This window comes from Sander vitreus, chromosome 11 (genome assembly GCF_031162955.1).
Source record: "Sander vitreus isolate 19-12246 chromosome 11, sanVit1, whole genome shotgun sequence".
Lineage (NCBI taxonomy): Eukaryota > Metazoa > Chordata > Actinopteri > Perciformes > Percidae > Sander > Sander vitreus.
Genome location: NC_135865.1, coordinates 32,186,299 through 32,201,403, shown reverse-complemented (window position 1 = coordinate 32,201,403; position 15,105 = coordinate 32,186,299). Strand labels below are relative to the sequence as shown.

The following is a 15,105-nucleotide window of genomic DNA, read 5'->3' as shown; positions in this document are numbered from 1 at the left end:
CCTAGCCCCATGTACAATCAATGATAGCAGTTTTTCGTTAAACCATGGGGCTAATGTTCTTGCTATTTTTCTCTTCCACAGTCACTCCTGTATCCACCATCATACATTTCACCATACCTTGTTCCTGATCTGTCATTGTTGTACAAGAGTTCCTTAGGTTCCATGACTAACATTTACCCTTTTGTCTGTGTGTGCCTCAGTGCCACCTGTCTTTAGGCAGAAAATCACACCTCTGGAGATAAACATCGGCGGCCAAGCCAAGTTCGAATGTGAAATTGAGGAAGCTCCGAGTGTCACCTTCAAATGGTACAAGTCTGGCATTGAGATCAAACAGAGCGAGAAGTATAGGATCCTCAGCCGGCTCACCAGTTCCTCCCTGGAGCTCATGAACCCAATCAAAGCCGACAGCAGTGAATACACCTGCAAGGCTTCAAACAAGCATGGCACTGCCAGCTGCACTGCCTCACTCATCGTCACCGGTAAGACCCCAGTGGGACCTCATTTTTTTATTCCTGCTTTATATGTGTGTCTGTTTGAGAGAGAGAGAATTATATAGATATTTGCAGTGTGTTTTTATTCCCTGAATCAATATGGTGCAATGTGGAAGTGATGATTTGTTTATAAATTGGATCTGGTGTCATGTTTTGGCAAGGTATGATGATGTTGAGGGTCATATTTTCTTATGTTTAAACCCACATCGATCACCAAGTTGAGATTGCACAGGTTATGTTTTGATAGTGTAATTTTTTCTACTTTTTAAAACTTTGTTCAATTTCATGTTCTACCTGCTCTCCATAGAATTGTACCCACCGGTATTTGTATCACAACCAGACCCAATGACATTATATGTGGGCAAACAAGCTGTGCTCCAGTGCGTACTCACTGGATCCTCACCCATGGAAGTTGTCTGGCACAAGGACAACATAGCCATCTCCTCCGAAGGGAACTATGTAATGAAATGTGAAAAGAACAAGTATTCCCTTCACATTAAAAGTCTTGAGCTGACAGACCAGGGAGTGTACCTGTGCAAGGCCTCCAACAGTGTAGGCACTGCTACTTTTACAACAGAGCTCAAGGTAATCAAGAAGCCCAGCTTTGTTAAGACCATTGAGCCAGCGTCAGCTGCTGTCAATGACCCTCTGAGGCTGGAGTGCCAGGTGGACGAGGACACTGGTGTGACCGTCACCTGGACCAGGGATGGCAAAAAAGTCCACCTAAGCTTGGAGTGTAAAATGTCCTTTGAGGACAAGGTGGCTGTTGTTGAGATACCCAAGTCCAAACTGAAGGACTCTGGGAAATATGTTTGCACAGCCACAAATGAGGCTGGGAGTTCATCCTGTGAGGCTATGGTAACAGTTCAAGGTAAGATCCTAAAGATGATCTTTCCGTTAGCTTTAAAGAAAACGTATAACTCTGAAATGAGCAAGTGGATTATTGCTGACACTAACACTATGCTCCGCTATCTTCTTGTCTTTCCTTTTGCATTTGTATTTCACACTTTTTTGTCTTGGTTATTTTGTGTTTGTTTACTGTCTCTCTTTTGACAATGATCTTGGTGTGTTTTTGAACTAAACACTCCTTTCAGAGCCCCCTGTCTTTGTTAAGAAAATGGAACCTAAGATTACATGGAAACAAGGTATAGCTGCACGCTTACAGTGCTCCGTTAAAGGATCTCCTGAACTTCACATCCACTGGTTTTGGAATGAGAGAGAGCTTGGTGATGGAGACAAATATAAAATCTCTTTCAAGAATGGAGTTGCCTCTTTGGAGATAATCAACCTTCTGGTTACAGACAGTGGGAGTTACACCTGTGAGGTGTCAAATAATGCCGGCAGCGAGAGCTGCAACACCCTTATAGCTGTTAAAGGTTTGTCACATCTTGCATTTACTTTACACTCACTGTCCAATTCAGAAAAAAACTTTGGCATTAACTGTATACTTACCCTTTTGACACCCAGAGCCACCATCCATTAGAAAGGAGCTGCAGACAGTAGAGGCGGTAAAGGGAACAGCAACTCAGCTGGAGTGTGAGATCACAGGAACCGCTCCTTTTGAAATCAGCTGGTTAAAAAATAAGAAAGCCATCTCCAGTGATCAGAAATATAAAATAATCACACAGGATTCCTTGTCAAGGCTGGAGATCCAGACCTTTGAAAGTGCAGATGTTGGAGATTATCAGTGTGTCATATCTAACGATGTGGGGAAAGTCTCTACTAAGGCCCTAGCTAAACTTAAAGGTTAGTAAAGCTGCGTTATTGACTTAAGGTTAATTTTGAGCTTTAAAGCGTAACTCTCGCCAAAATGCAACCTAGGGTCTTTTTGTGAATGTACCCGAGTCAAACTTTAAAAAAAATAGCGATTATGATGCGATCATAGTAGCGCCCCTAGAACTCCCATTCAAAAGGCCATTTGACCGAAAACGAAAATACGGTCAATCTTAAAAGTGGCGCTTCCGTCCTAATTATGCTTTTAAATGAAAGTTTGACTCGGGTACATTCACAAAAAGACCCTAGGTTGCATTTTGGCGAGAGTTACGCTTTAAACTAAGTTTTTAACTCTTTGACTGTTTTTGTAGAACCGCCAACCTTCTCAAAGAGGGTTGAGAGTGCTACAGCAGTGTTGGGAAATACAGTAAAACTCCAGGGAACCGTTAAGGGTTCGGCTCCCATCTCTGTTAAATGGATGAAAGACTCTGAAACACTGAGAGATGACGATCCAAATATCAAGATGGTGTTTGAGAACAATGTTGCTAGCTTGTCGATAACAACAGTGGCCATCAGCCATGGTGGCAAGTATTCGTGCCAAGCTGAGAATGAGGCTGGCCAACAAAAATGTGAAGCTACCTTGACTGTGCAAGGTCAGTTGACATCTTTGATGCAGAGATGCTTGTATTTCAGCTCCTATGTTGAGTTCTTAAGGTTCTTGTGTCTAAACTCCTATATTGTAATAACTAACGGGTCTGTCTTATCCCAGAACCTGCCAGAATCGTAGAACCCGCAGAGTCGATTAGTGTGACTGCAGGCGATTCAGCCACATTGGAGTGCACAATTTCTGGAAGCCCAGACCTTAAAGTGAAATGGTTTAAAGACGGAAAGGAGATGATCAGTGGGCGTAAATATAAGATGACTCTGAAGGACAATATTGCCAGCATGAAGATTCTCACGGCAGAAAAAGGAGACACCTCGGAGTACAAGATGGAGGTGTCAAATAAAGTTGGGAAAGACCAGTGCACATGCTCAGTCACAATCTTAGGTTAGCTCCTGGTTTCTGCTTCTTTAACATTTGATCATGCTTTTTCTGTTTTACAAATGATGAAATGATGACCAGTCTTAGTTGCTCACAATGTCTTACTTCCAAAATCTACAGTTGTTTGATAGTTTTTAACTTTAAGGTAACGTTTTGGGACTTACTACTAACTGAAACGTTGCAATAGATTTAATTGTAAGTAAAAACAGAGTGTGCAGAGTCTCTTTTACTTTTCGATTTGTGCCGAGGGATTCTTTTAGAAAACAATATAAAATTGTGTTAATGCATGAGATGTTTTTTCTTCAACAACCAGATCGGATAATGCCTCCAACTTTCACCAAGTCCCTGAAAAGAGTTGATGGAAACATTGGTAATGATGTCTCCATGGATTGTAAGATGTCTGGGTCTCAACCCATGACCATAGCTTGGTTCAAAGACGACCAGGAGATCATGTCTGGATCCAAATTCCAGCCTGAATTGAAAGACAGCTCTGCTACGCTGAGAATTATACGGTTGGAGAAAGCTGACTCTGGAGTTTACAAATGCAGAGCCACCAATTCAGCCGGCTTTAAGGAAACCAGCGGCACGCTCTATGTCAAAGGTTATAAATGCTTGGCTTATGTTGTGCCTCTTTTTGTTGTGTACAGTCCTTGAATGATTTCATGCTAACGTGAAATGCAATGTTTGTTTTGTTTACGGCCTCCAGAGCCCCCAGTGTTCACAGCGAAATCAGACAACCAGGATGTTATACCAGGAACCACTGTTTGCTTCAAAACAGCCTTCACTGGAACAGCTCCTTTAGCTGTAAAGTGGTTCAGAGAGGAAAAAGAAATTATAACTGGAGGCTCATATTTCATAAAGAAAGATGCCTCTTCAAGCTCTTTGGAGCTTCACTCTGTGAAACCCACTGACTCAGCAAAATACACATGCCAAGTATCCAACGATGCTGGGAAGGTGGATTGCACCGCAGTCCTCTTTGTAAAAGGTGCCTTTTTAAAGTATTGTGTCTTTAGCTGCGTCAAAAAATGTCATGCTGTCGATATATTTTGATACTAATGTCTTCTGTCTGATAATGAATGTTAACCTCTTCTCTCAGAACCTCCCGCGTTCGTGAGGAAGCTTGAGGCGACTAAGCTCGTCACCAGCGGCGACTCCGCCAAGCTGGAGTGCAAAGTGACGGGCAGCCCCGTCATCACTTTTAAATGGTTCAAGGATGAGATGGAGATCAGCTCCGGCCCTAAATACACAATGTCTTTGATTGACTTAGTGGCATCTCTGGAAATAGTCAACTGTGCGGTAGAGGATAGTGGAGATTATGTCTGTGTGGCGTCCAGCGAGGCTGGTAGTGACCGCTGCAGCAGCACAGTTACAGTCAAAGGTTGGTTTCAGTCATTTATTTTTATCCCATTTTTGGTAAATAGGTAGACTTTTATTTTGACATTGAAGACATTTTTCCTTTCTTCGGTTCCAATGACAAATCATCAGTATTTATCCTGTCAAGACGCCTTTCTCACGCCCTCAGGTGGACGAGGACATAATTGAGAACCACTGGTGAGACTACAGAGCTCAACAGTGTGGTTCCGGAAGTGAACATCCCGTTCATTTTCTCCAAAAAATACTTATTTTTATCAGCCATAATGTCTAAACCATCCAAGGTAGACTGACCATGAGCTGTGATATTGTGAAACGATAGTTTCTGATCCTGTAGAAGCCAGAAAATCCGTATGAAATCAACCATGTCTTTAAAAAAACCCGGGCTGTCAAAATTAATGCGTTAATAATGAGTTAACGCAAATCATTTTAAAGCAACACCAAAGCACTTTTCCTCTTTGGTCCCCCTACAGGTTGGATGCAGAATTGTGTCCTTTATGTCTCATTTGAACTACAGATCCGCTACCCAATCTGGCAAACTTGCATAATGCGGTTATAGCCGATAGAGGGCCGCAAAGAGAAAGTGCTGTTCACCCTGAGTTGATGAACCACTGAAACGATTTTGGAAACATTATTTTAAGGTACAAAAGAATTTTTGGTGTTTCTTTAAGTGCCACTATTTTTTCTACGTGCGAATAACGCACCCACGTTCGGTGATTTGGCTCCGTAGTTTGGAAAAACAGGAAGCTGCAGCAGCAATGTTGTGGACAGTGTTGCCAACTTGGTGGCTTTCTTGCTAGATTTAGCAACTTTTCAGACCCTCTTAGTGACTTATAAATATATTCAAATACATTTCTATTGTAATTCATTCCCATGCATGCAGTCCACAAATCTTCGCTTTAACACTTAACAGGAGGGCTAGCAGAAACGAAGCTCCTTGAGCAGAAATTAATAAAGAAAAGGGTCTTTTGAATAGCAAATAGAGTTTCAAAGCCCTTCCAGATCGTTGTCTCCGCAAGACTTAGAGTTGCTCGAGTTACTACCAGAGTAGTCGAGTCTCACGTACCACTTGAGCATTAAAACTTGAAGAAATATCCCTATTTAAACGTGATTATTGGTGAGTTAACTAGGACACTCATGTGAGTAATTGCGATTAGAAATGTAATTGATTGACAGCCCTACAAAAAACTTGTTTTATTCAGGATGTCAGGGAGAAGTACTAGTACTGGTGGAGCTCACTGTTACCATGGAAATGTTACCGTACCCTCAAACCCGTGAACAGCAGCTAGCTGCTACCACTGAAGTCTATGACAGTTTATGTACACAGTCTTGTACCTTTGCCTTTTTTGCCATTTTCAAAATGTTCTTTTGCGGCAAATCAAATCTCGTAGCTGGTTGGCTTGGTTCCAGGCTTAAAACTCTTTATATAAGCATCTAATGAAACGTCAATGGAAATATTGAATAAGGAAAATCGCTTCCAGAACCAGAGCTGCTCAAAAACGTGGATGGGTCACTGTTGACATCTTTGGCTTAAAATGGGCGTGGCCTCTCTACAGGGTAAAAACTGAGGATGTCTTGACCGTCATTAGAGCTGAAGAAGTCACTCAGAAAAAGCATCTGCAACATCACAATAAAACTCCAGTGGATTCTTTTAATTTTGACTTTTGGCATCATCATTACGTTATACTTGCGCTGTTCTCTTCTAGAGTCGCCATTGTTCGTGCGTAGCTTGGAGCCCAAAGATGTGGTGAAAGGTTCTGAGATGATGCTGGAGGGCCAAGTTTCTGGCTCCACCCCTTTCACTGTGTCATTTTATAAAAACACAAAGCTGATTAGGAATGACAAGAGACACCGGATCACTGTGAAAGACGAGCTGATAGCCCTGCAGGTGCTGGCAGTAGAGGCAGGAGACGTTGGTTTGTACCAGTGTACTGTTGAGAATGAAGTTGGGAGGGCTTCCTGTGATTGTCAAGTGACACTAAAAGGTTTGTTTAGTTACTATGGACTTCTCTTTAAATCAACGTTTCTGCTGCCATTTCAAAAACCCACATTTAATATCTGCTCCATACCTATATTATATAGCCTCGTAAAGCTTCATTCTGATCTGGCAAAGCTCAGTAGGCTTCACAGATACACCAACATTAAGTCACGTAACTTTTATACGGTACAAAAATCCCCATCTATCTATAGACCTTTGATTTGTATAAAAAAATATTTCACAAAATACCCTTACACAGACAAAAGGGTTCTCTCTCAGGAAGAGCAACACAGGTTGAGGGTTCCCTCTCTTGTAATACATGTTATATACTTCTATATGCATGTTGTATGTATGTTTAGCATTCAATGCTAAATCTGAGTGGTCATTGGCTTTTGCCTTTATGAAAAGAAAATGTGTCTGCTCCAGAAATGTTAGTAGATTTTTCTGAAACAAAATCTGTTTTTATTTGAGTTTAGAAATACATTTGCTGTGTCCGGTTTCTTTTATATTGAGTATACTACCCTGGATCAGGAGTTTGGAGAAGCAGCCAGTCACAGTCTCAACACTAAAGCCTCTCTGATTGGTCCAAACTGTGTCCGGCTCAGCTGATCCTCAGTGGATTGTTTTTGAACATAAATCTAAAAGAAAACACTGAGCTTGCAGGATGAAGTCTGACTTTGCGAGGCTAATATTCAGTAGAGAAGCCAATAATGTTATTATAAACATTTCCCTTGTAGAACCACCATCATTTGTGAAAAAGCTGGAGAACCTCAGTTCGTTGGTTGGCAGCAAGGTTTCTCTGCAGTGCACTCTGAAGGGCTCAGAGCCCATGACTGTGTCATGGACGAAAGATAACCACGAGCTCAAAGAGGCTGAAAACATTCAGATTTCATATGAGAACAACACTGCTCTGCTGCACTTCACCAACTTACAGAGCAAACATGGCGGCAAATACTCTTGCCAGGCGCAGAATCAGGCCGGGAGCCAGACATGCTCTGCTGTGTTGACAGTCAAAGGTTGGTTAACATACTCAAGAACTCCAATTTGAAACTTTCCAATGGTGCGTTCAGGTATATCCTTGTCAACTCATTAAGTCACACATTTATAAGTTTACTAGCAGGAAGTTTTCCTCAAATGGCCAACCACACTAAGTGTCAAATCCCAGTTGTAAACTGACGCAAGTTAACAAATTGTGAACACTTGATTGACAGAGTTGTCACTTCTCTCCATCTAACATACGTGTTATAAAGCTAGAGCCTCAACGATTAATCGATTAGTTGTCAACTATTATATTAAAATAGTAAAAAAAAGTTAAACTTCTCTGATGTCAGTTTGTTAAATGTGAATAGGTTTTCTAGTTTCTTCTCTCCTCTGGGACAGGAAACTGAATCATCTTTGAGTTGTGGACAAAACAAGACATTTGAGGACGACATCTTGGGCTTTGGGAAACTCTGATCCACATTTTAGAGACCAAACAACTAATCCATTAATCCAGAAAATAATCCACAATCAAAATAATAAGTCTCACCCCTAACTTGTTTCGTCCAAATGCCAAAGATATTGGGCTCCTATCTTGCACCCGGCGCAGCGCAGCATAAAGCCCGACCCAAGTGTCTTTGCTAGTTTAAGATCGAAGCAGTTGTCAGTTTACCGTCCAACGCCCGTGTTGCTTAAATAGCAAATGCACCTGCGCCCATCTCTGGCCCATGGGTGTACTGGTCTTACAGGGAGGTGTGTTCAGGTGCATCCCTTTTGAACCATGCGCCCGGCACATGGACCCTTTTTACTGCCGTCAAACTAGCAAAAGTGGATTCGTACACGCCCTAAACACACCTGCGCCAGGCGCTTCACGCCGTGCGCTCAGATCGTTAAAATAGGACCCATTAAGTTTAATATGATACAAAACAGATAAAAGCAAGAAACCTTCATATTTGAGGGAAGGGAAACGGCATTTTCTGCCATTTTTGTATGAAATATTACTTTAACGATTAATCGATTATCAAATAAAACAAAATCAATCAAATAAAAATAACTGTCACATGATCATTTCATGACCTTATGAGTTGATGAGGACCAAATGCATCTTGAAAAGTCTCTAGTCTGTTATTCACTTTAGTTCTTAGTCCGACACTGAATTGTAGTAAATCATGTTTTTTGGATTCTTTTCTGACTCTTTTGTTTGACGTGTCAGAGCCCGCTAAGGTCACAGAGGAAGCCAAGTCTGTCAGTGTGACTCAGGGGGATCCGGCCACGCTGGAGGCTCGGTTCTTGGGCACAAAACCCCTCAAGGCCAGATGGCTAAAGGCCGGCAAGGAGCTGACCTCAGGCCAGAGATATAAAATACACGGCACAGACACCAGCTCTGTGCTCAAGATTATCAAAACTGAGAAAAGTGACAGTAGTGACTACACTTTCGAGGTTTCAAATGATGCCGGCCAAAGTTCTTGCGAGGCTACACTCACCATTCTCGGTCAGTTCTTAGTGTGTAACCTAGAAACAACTTTTGTTTAGTTACTTCTTACTTTGAACGTTTCTTCTCACCTCTTTTTTCTTCTATCTAATTCAGATCAAATAATTCCACCGTCTTTTACAAGAAAACTAAAAAAGACGGAAGGTATCAAAGGATCGTTTGCTCATCTGGAGTGTCTTGTCTCCGGCTCACTGCCGATAACCATACAATGGTACAGAGATGAGAAAGAAATCCAGACTGATGAGAAACACAAATGCACATTCTTTGAAAATGTTGCTTTTCTGGAAATCTCAAATCTTGGCAGTAAAGATAGCGGCAGCTATACCTGCATGGCTAAAAACAAAGCGGGATCTGTCCAGTGCTCTGGGATCCTGTTTGTCAAAGGTTTGAGCACAAGTTGATGAGTCTAATCAAACTGTAGTTGCACAGCTAAAAGGATATTTGCCATATGCAGGTTTCAGAAGCATTACTTCATTTTTGTTTCTCTTCCAGAACCACCATGGATTCTTGAAAAGCCTGAATCCATGAATGTTTTGCCTGGCTCAAAAGTCCAGTTTAACGTTCTGGTCTCTGGCACGCCACCACTGACCATCAAGTGGTTTAAAAACAAGAAGGAGATATCATCCAGTGCCGACTGCTCTGTTATCAAAGACAACACCTCAAGCTCACTGGAGCTTTTCTTTGCCAAAACCTCAGATTCTGGAGACTATGTCTGTGAAATACAGAACGATGTGGGCTCCACTTCATGCCAGGCAACACTCTTTGTCAAAGGTTATCATTCTTTATGTCAAACTGAGTCAGTAAACATGTCTCCATCCATCTGTTCTTATGGACATTTTGAATTCCAATCTGTTGCCTTAATGCTGACCCTCCACTTTGTGATGGAGTATACAATTAAAAGTTAATCAAAAACTTGACTTCCCACTGCTTTCGCCATCAAGTGCTCAAATCACTTGCAAAAGAAAAAGGATTTTTTTTTATTTATATAGGAAAAACAATTCAGTCAGAAAATGGTGCTGGAGGGGTTAAGGAAGGAATTCCACAAAGTCTAAATATTGCAAAGAGGTTTCACGCTTTGCTGAGTTGGAAAAGTTAGTCAAACAATGAACTATCAACTGATGGAATCTTTGATTGCTTAAACTTTGAGCAACATTTGGATGGAAACATATACTGTACATTGTCAACTTTACAGAGATCAGAGTTTTCCCCCCATCGTCTTATCTGATGCTTACATCTGTTGTTTTATTTTGTTCCTTAGAGCCCCCTAAGTTCACACGAACCCCGGCTCGTGTGTCCGTGGTCCGTCCCGGTCAGAATAAAATGTTTGAGTGCCAGGTGACCGGCACACCTGAGATAGACATCTACTGGTTCAGGGAAGGCTCTGAGATCAGCCCCAGCTATCGGTACAAGATGGCCTTTGTTAACTCTGTGGCCACTCTGGAAGTCTGTGGAGCTGATATTAAAGACAGTGGGCTTTACTACTGCGAGGCTCGCAATGAGGCTGGCAGTGAGAGCTGCAGCACGGAGCTCAAGGTCAAAGGTTAGTTGTGTCAGAAGACATGGTGCTCATTGTGCAGGAGTTTTAAGAATAGTCAATGGTAGGCAGAGGTTCCCCAAAGACTGTAGAGACCGTCTTTCCTAGATTATTTTACATTATGCTTAAAATAACTGTACTGGCATTGAAGTTCGAAAAAGAAGAAAAGCACCCTTTATTTGTAAAACGTTAAAAAGCCTTTATTCAGATGACTATAGTACTGTATTGGCATTGATTCCAGTTTCTAAAACAAAAAGATAATTTCATACTGAGAATCACTATTTTATAAAAACGGCATCTTTTATGTAGCTGAGAAAATACTGATAGTCTGTGGCATATATTTTTTTTAGAAAAGAATGAGCTCAAGAGAAAAAGGTAGATAGATGACAGTTTGCTTTCTCTCATCTCAGAACTGCCATCATTTATTAGAGAGCTGGCTCCATCTGATGTTGTGAAGGGCTCCACTGCTTGTTTTGAGTGTCAGGTTGCTGGGACTGGTCCGTTTGAAATAACATGGCACAAAGATGCAAAGGAGATCAAACCCAGTGCTAAACATGGCTTCTCCCAGATGAGTGACGCTGTGGGTCTAGAGGTGCACAAATGTGACACTGTAGATGTCGGTGAATACCAGTGTACGGTTGCCAATGAGGTGGGAAGCTGTACTTGTAAGACTACGCTAAACCTCAAAGGTTGGTCTGATGAGAATAACAGTGCAGATCCACCTGGCTGTGCGACGCTTCTGTTGCACCGCGCTCCACTTTATTCCTATGGGTGACGTCAAGCGACTTCAACGTGCCTGCAGAAGGCGACGCTCCGCATCAAAAAAGCTGGCCGATGCCCATCCGTTGAACGCGACGCGGGTATCCAATAGAAGTAGACGAAAATCTTTCAAACTAACCTTTGTCGAACTGAAATGAAGACAGATTCAGCAACTGCATGGCCTATTTCTCGCTTAAAATGTTTTCAGTAACACGTTTCGGTGAACTATTTTTGTAAAATACTAGATCGTATTCTCAACAATCTGCCATGACGGTCATTTTGAAATTCAGGAGTAGCCAGACCCACGTGACGCGTTCGTCCAATCAGCTGCCGGTCAAGGGCTTGGAGCATCAACCATGGATGTATGATGTCACGACACCGCGCTTCAGTCGTGTCGCATAAATGGATCTCCACTGTTACAAATCCACATTTTTTTATATTTTGAGGTAAAAACTGGAAGTTTACTTTAACATTTCACTGGTTTCCTCTGCTAGAACCACCAACATTTGCCAAGAGGATTGAGAACGCTGCCACTGTTCTGGGTAAAATGGCAGAGTTTCAGTGTGTTGTCAAGGGTTCTCCCACTCTCTCTGTACAATGGCAAAAAGATGAGAACTGGATTTTGGAGGATACAAAGATTGAGAGAACATTTGAAAACAATGTGGCCTCTCTCAGGATTCCTGCCTGCGAGGTGATACACAACGGGAAATACACCTGCCAGGTGTCAAACGAGGCTGGGCAGGATAAGTGCTTTGCCACGCTAACGGTGCAAGGTATACCTGTGTTTAACTAATCATGGCTATCAAATCTTTCCATGGTCCACGGTCTTTCAATGGTTCCTAACTTTGTATGAAACTCTATGCATTTTTTACTTTGCATTGTAGAGCCTCCTCAGATCACAGAGAAACCAGAAGTGATAAAGGTTACAGTCGGAGATCCAGTCAGTCTGGACTGTAAGGTAACGGGCTCCCCTGAGCTCAAAGTGAAATGGATGAAAGATGGCAGGGAGCTTCAGTCCATCAGGCAGCACAAGCTGATCTTTGAGAATAATATCAGCAGCCTAAAAGTTCAGTCCTCTCAGAAGGAGGATGAAGGAGAGTATGTCTTTGAGGTGGCAAACCACATCAGTAGCTGCACCTGCAAAGTCAAAGTGATCGTACTAGGTTGGTGTGAAAAATGTAAAACTCCTGTGGTACATAGGGACGCGGTGACGTTGAATAAAGTCTAATTACTTTCTTATGATTCCTTTGGTAACAGAACAAGTAATTGCCCCAAGCTTCATCAAATCCCTGGTAGACATGCAAGAGATATTGGGCTCCTTTGTTCAGATATGTTGCAAAATATCTGGTTCCCTCCCCATCTCTGTGGAATGGCAGAAAGACGGGACCAAAATCTCTAGTGGTGTAAAACACAAACTCATTCAGCAGGACAATAATGTGTCCATCGAAATCGAACAGCTGGAGAGATCTGACGCAGGCTCCTACTCTTGCAAACTGACCAACGCAGCAGGAAGTTGCGACTGCAGTGGATCCCTCACGGTTAAAGGTTAGACAGTGCTTTCCAACGTGATTGTTTGTGCCATCCTAAACCAAAGGTGAGTACCTCTTTAACATGGTCCGTCTTGTTCTTCAGAGCCTCCCAGCTTTGTGACGCTGCCTGAGTCCCAGGCGGCTCTACCCAATGGCACTGTTCGCTTCAAAGGCACATTTAAGGGAACGCCACCCTTCACGGTCAAATGGTTCAAGGACAAAACCGAGCTCATGACCGGGCCCACTTGTTTCACAGGGCTGGAGGGACAGTGTTGCTTCTTAGAGCTCTATTCAGTGGGTGTCACCCAGAGTGGAGTTTACTCTTGCCAAGTCAGTAACGATGCTGGCTCGGTACGCTGTAGTGCAGACTTGACAGTCAAAGGTTCGACTTGCATCTTTTATATCAACTCTTGCGTGGCTGTATTCATCTCACATATGCATCGCTGGTTAAAACAAGTGATTTTGTCACATTTTCCCAGCTTTCGCCGCACTTTCATTGTTACTCTTTTATAAGCTTCTACACTGCTGCAGCTTCTCATCAAGAACTGTTTGTTGCCTTTGTGATGCACTTGCTTTTTCCACAACCATCCCGTCTCTGCTGTTAACCTATCATTGTCAGCTCATCTACTCAGTTTATCTCATTTGCTCACTTCATGTAATTGTTGTAACAATCTAGTTTAAAAGTCCCTACATCTTCCAGTAGCTAATATGTCTGTATTTTGGCTTTCCAGAACCACCTGAGTTTCTGCTGAAACTCCCTGCCACTAAGTTTGTGAAGCAGGGTGAGTCACTCCGCCTGGAGTGCAAAGTGAGTGGCACAGTCCCTCTGAAAATGACCTGGTACAAACACGACACCAAGGTCACAGATGGGGGCAACTACAGGACATCATTTGTTGATTCAGTAGCAGTCCTGGAACTGCTCCACACCAGCTTTGATGATGATGGCGTTTACACCTGTGAAGCTCAGAATGATGCTGGCAGTGTCAGCTGTAGCACCACACTTACCGTTAAAGGTCAGCCTCTCACTGACTTCCTAATCATTCATTATTCATGGTCTGATTTTCTGATGCACTGGCTCTTCAGTGTGAGGTTGACGTTTTAGTTAGAGTTGTTTTTGTATTGCTTAAAGCTGAAATACGTAACATTTTTACAAGCCTTTTATATATATACATCCTATATGGTGGAGTATTGTCGACCGCTTAGGCTGGCAACTTGGTTCAACACTCGTTCGTTATGTTGTTCTGCTATTGAGAAATGTTCATCAGCTCCTTGGGTTGGCCCTCTGTTTGGGCAATGCAAATGAAAACATGCTGGGACCTTGTTCCCTGTGATAAGCAAAGGCAACTCGACTTGCTAGAATTTCTTTAAGACGTTTTGCCTCTCATCCAAGAGACTTCTTCAGATCTGACTGACTAGTGGTGCTAATGACTCCCATGTGACTCCCAACAACTTCCAACGGCTCCTAACGACTCTCTACGACCTCCTATGACTCCCATGTGACTAACAAGCCTCATGTGACTAACGACCCTCAGGTGACACAACCCACCAGAGGTTTAATGCCTGGGTCTCCCCACGAGTCAGTCAGATCTAAAGAAGTCTCTTGGATGAAAGGTGGAATGTCTTCAAGAAATTCTAGCAAGTCCAGTTGCCTTTGCTTATCACAGAGAACTCACATGACCTGGATGAATGACAACCTTCACGGACATACAGTACATGATGTGACATTTACAGTCTATAAACAGCTGGATACACCATTGTTTACAATACCTGAGCCATTTTAGCTGTAGTTCCAACAACATTCCACATTTAAATAGTGTCTTGTCCTGTCCTTTTAGCTCCATCATCCTTCCAAAACAACTTTTTTTCCATTTGCATTTGCACTGGCCAAGTGGCCAACAATAGAATTTACAATTCTACAAAAAATATACAAAAGAGAGGGAAGGAATAGTGCAATATCGCTAAACAGACTGAGATTTTAGGATTTAAATATGAGTACAGGGAAAAGACCCTGCCCTGAAGTAGGAGCTGAACGAGTTACAGGAACTACAGGAAGCAGAGGAACTTAATAATCCCCAAATTGGTCCAGTCGGAACATCAGAAAAAAAGGGTTCGAGGAACGTTATGTTCTAGGAACTGCAAAAATTCCTCCGGTCGGAAAGCGGCTCATGATAGTTTTAGCTCCATTGAACATTTACAGTTTAAGTTTGGCATTTTAGCT

At 42.4% G+C, this 15,105-nt stretch overlaps 1 protein-coding gene across 1 annotated transcript in view; it reads left to right on the top strand.

Moving 5' to 3' along the window:
• Positions 1-15,105, top strand: part of ttn.2 (titin, tandem duplicate 2) — a 323,953-nt gene that overhangs the window by 79,195 nt on the left and 229,653 nt on the right. Inside the window, exons 37-57 of the mRNA XM_078262434.1 lie at positions 201-479; positions 799-1,362; positions 1,586-1,867; positions 1,959-2,237; positions 2,576-2,857; positions 2,974-3,252; positions 3,560-3,847; positions 3,953-4,231; positions 4,343-4,624; positions 6,324-6,602; positions 7,333-7,611; positions 8,787-9,065; positions 9,162-9,449; positions 9,558-9,836; positions 10,324-10,605; positions 11,010-11,288; positions 11,853-12,131; positions 12,243-12,521; positions 12,616-12,903; positions 12,991-13,269; positions 13,619-13,900. Of these exons, the coding sequence (XP_078118560.1) occupies positions 201-479; positions 799-1,362; positions 1,586-1,867; positions 1,959-2,237; positions 2,576-2,857; positions 2,974-3,252; positions 3,560-3,847; positions 3,953-4,231; positions 4,343-4,624; positions 6,324-6,602; positions 7,333-7,611; positions 8,787-9,065; positions 9,162-9,449; positions 9,558-9,836; positions 10,324-10,605; positions 11,010-11,288; positions 11,853-12,131; positions 12,243-12,521; positions 12,616-12,903; positions 12,991-13,269; positions 13,619-13,900 (6,186 nt within the window). The remainder of the gene's footprint in view (positions 1-200; positions 480-798; positions 1,363-1,585; positions 1,868-1,958; positions 2,238-2,575; positions 2,858-2,973; positions 3,253-3,559; positions 3,848-3,952; positions 4,232-4,342; positions 4,625-6,323; positions 6,603-7,332; positions 7,612-8,786; positions 9,066-9,161; positions 9,450-9,557; positions 9,837-10,323; positions 10,606-11,009; positions 11,289-11,852; positions 12,132-12,242; positions 12,522-12,615; positions 12,904-12,990; positions 13,270-13,618; positions 13,901-15,105) is intronic.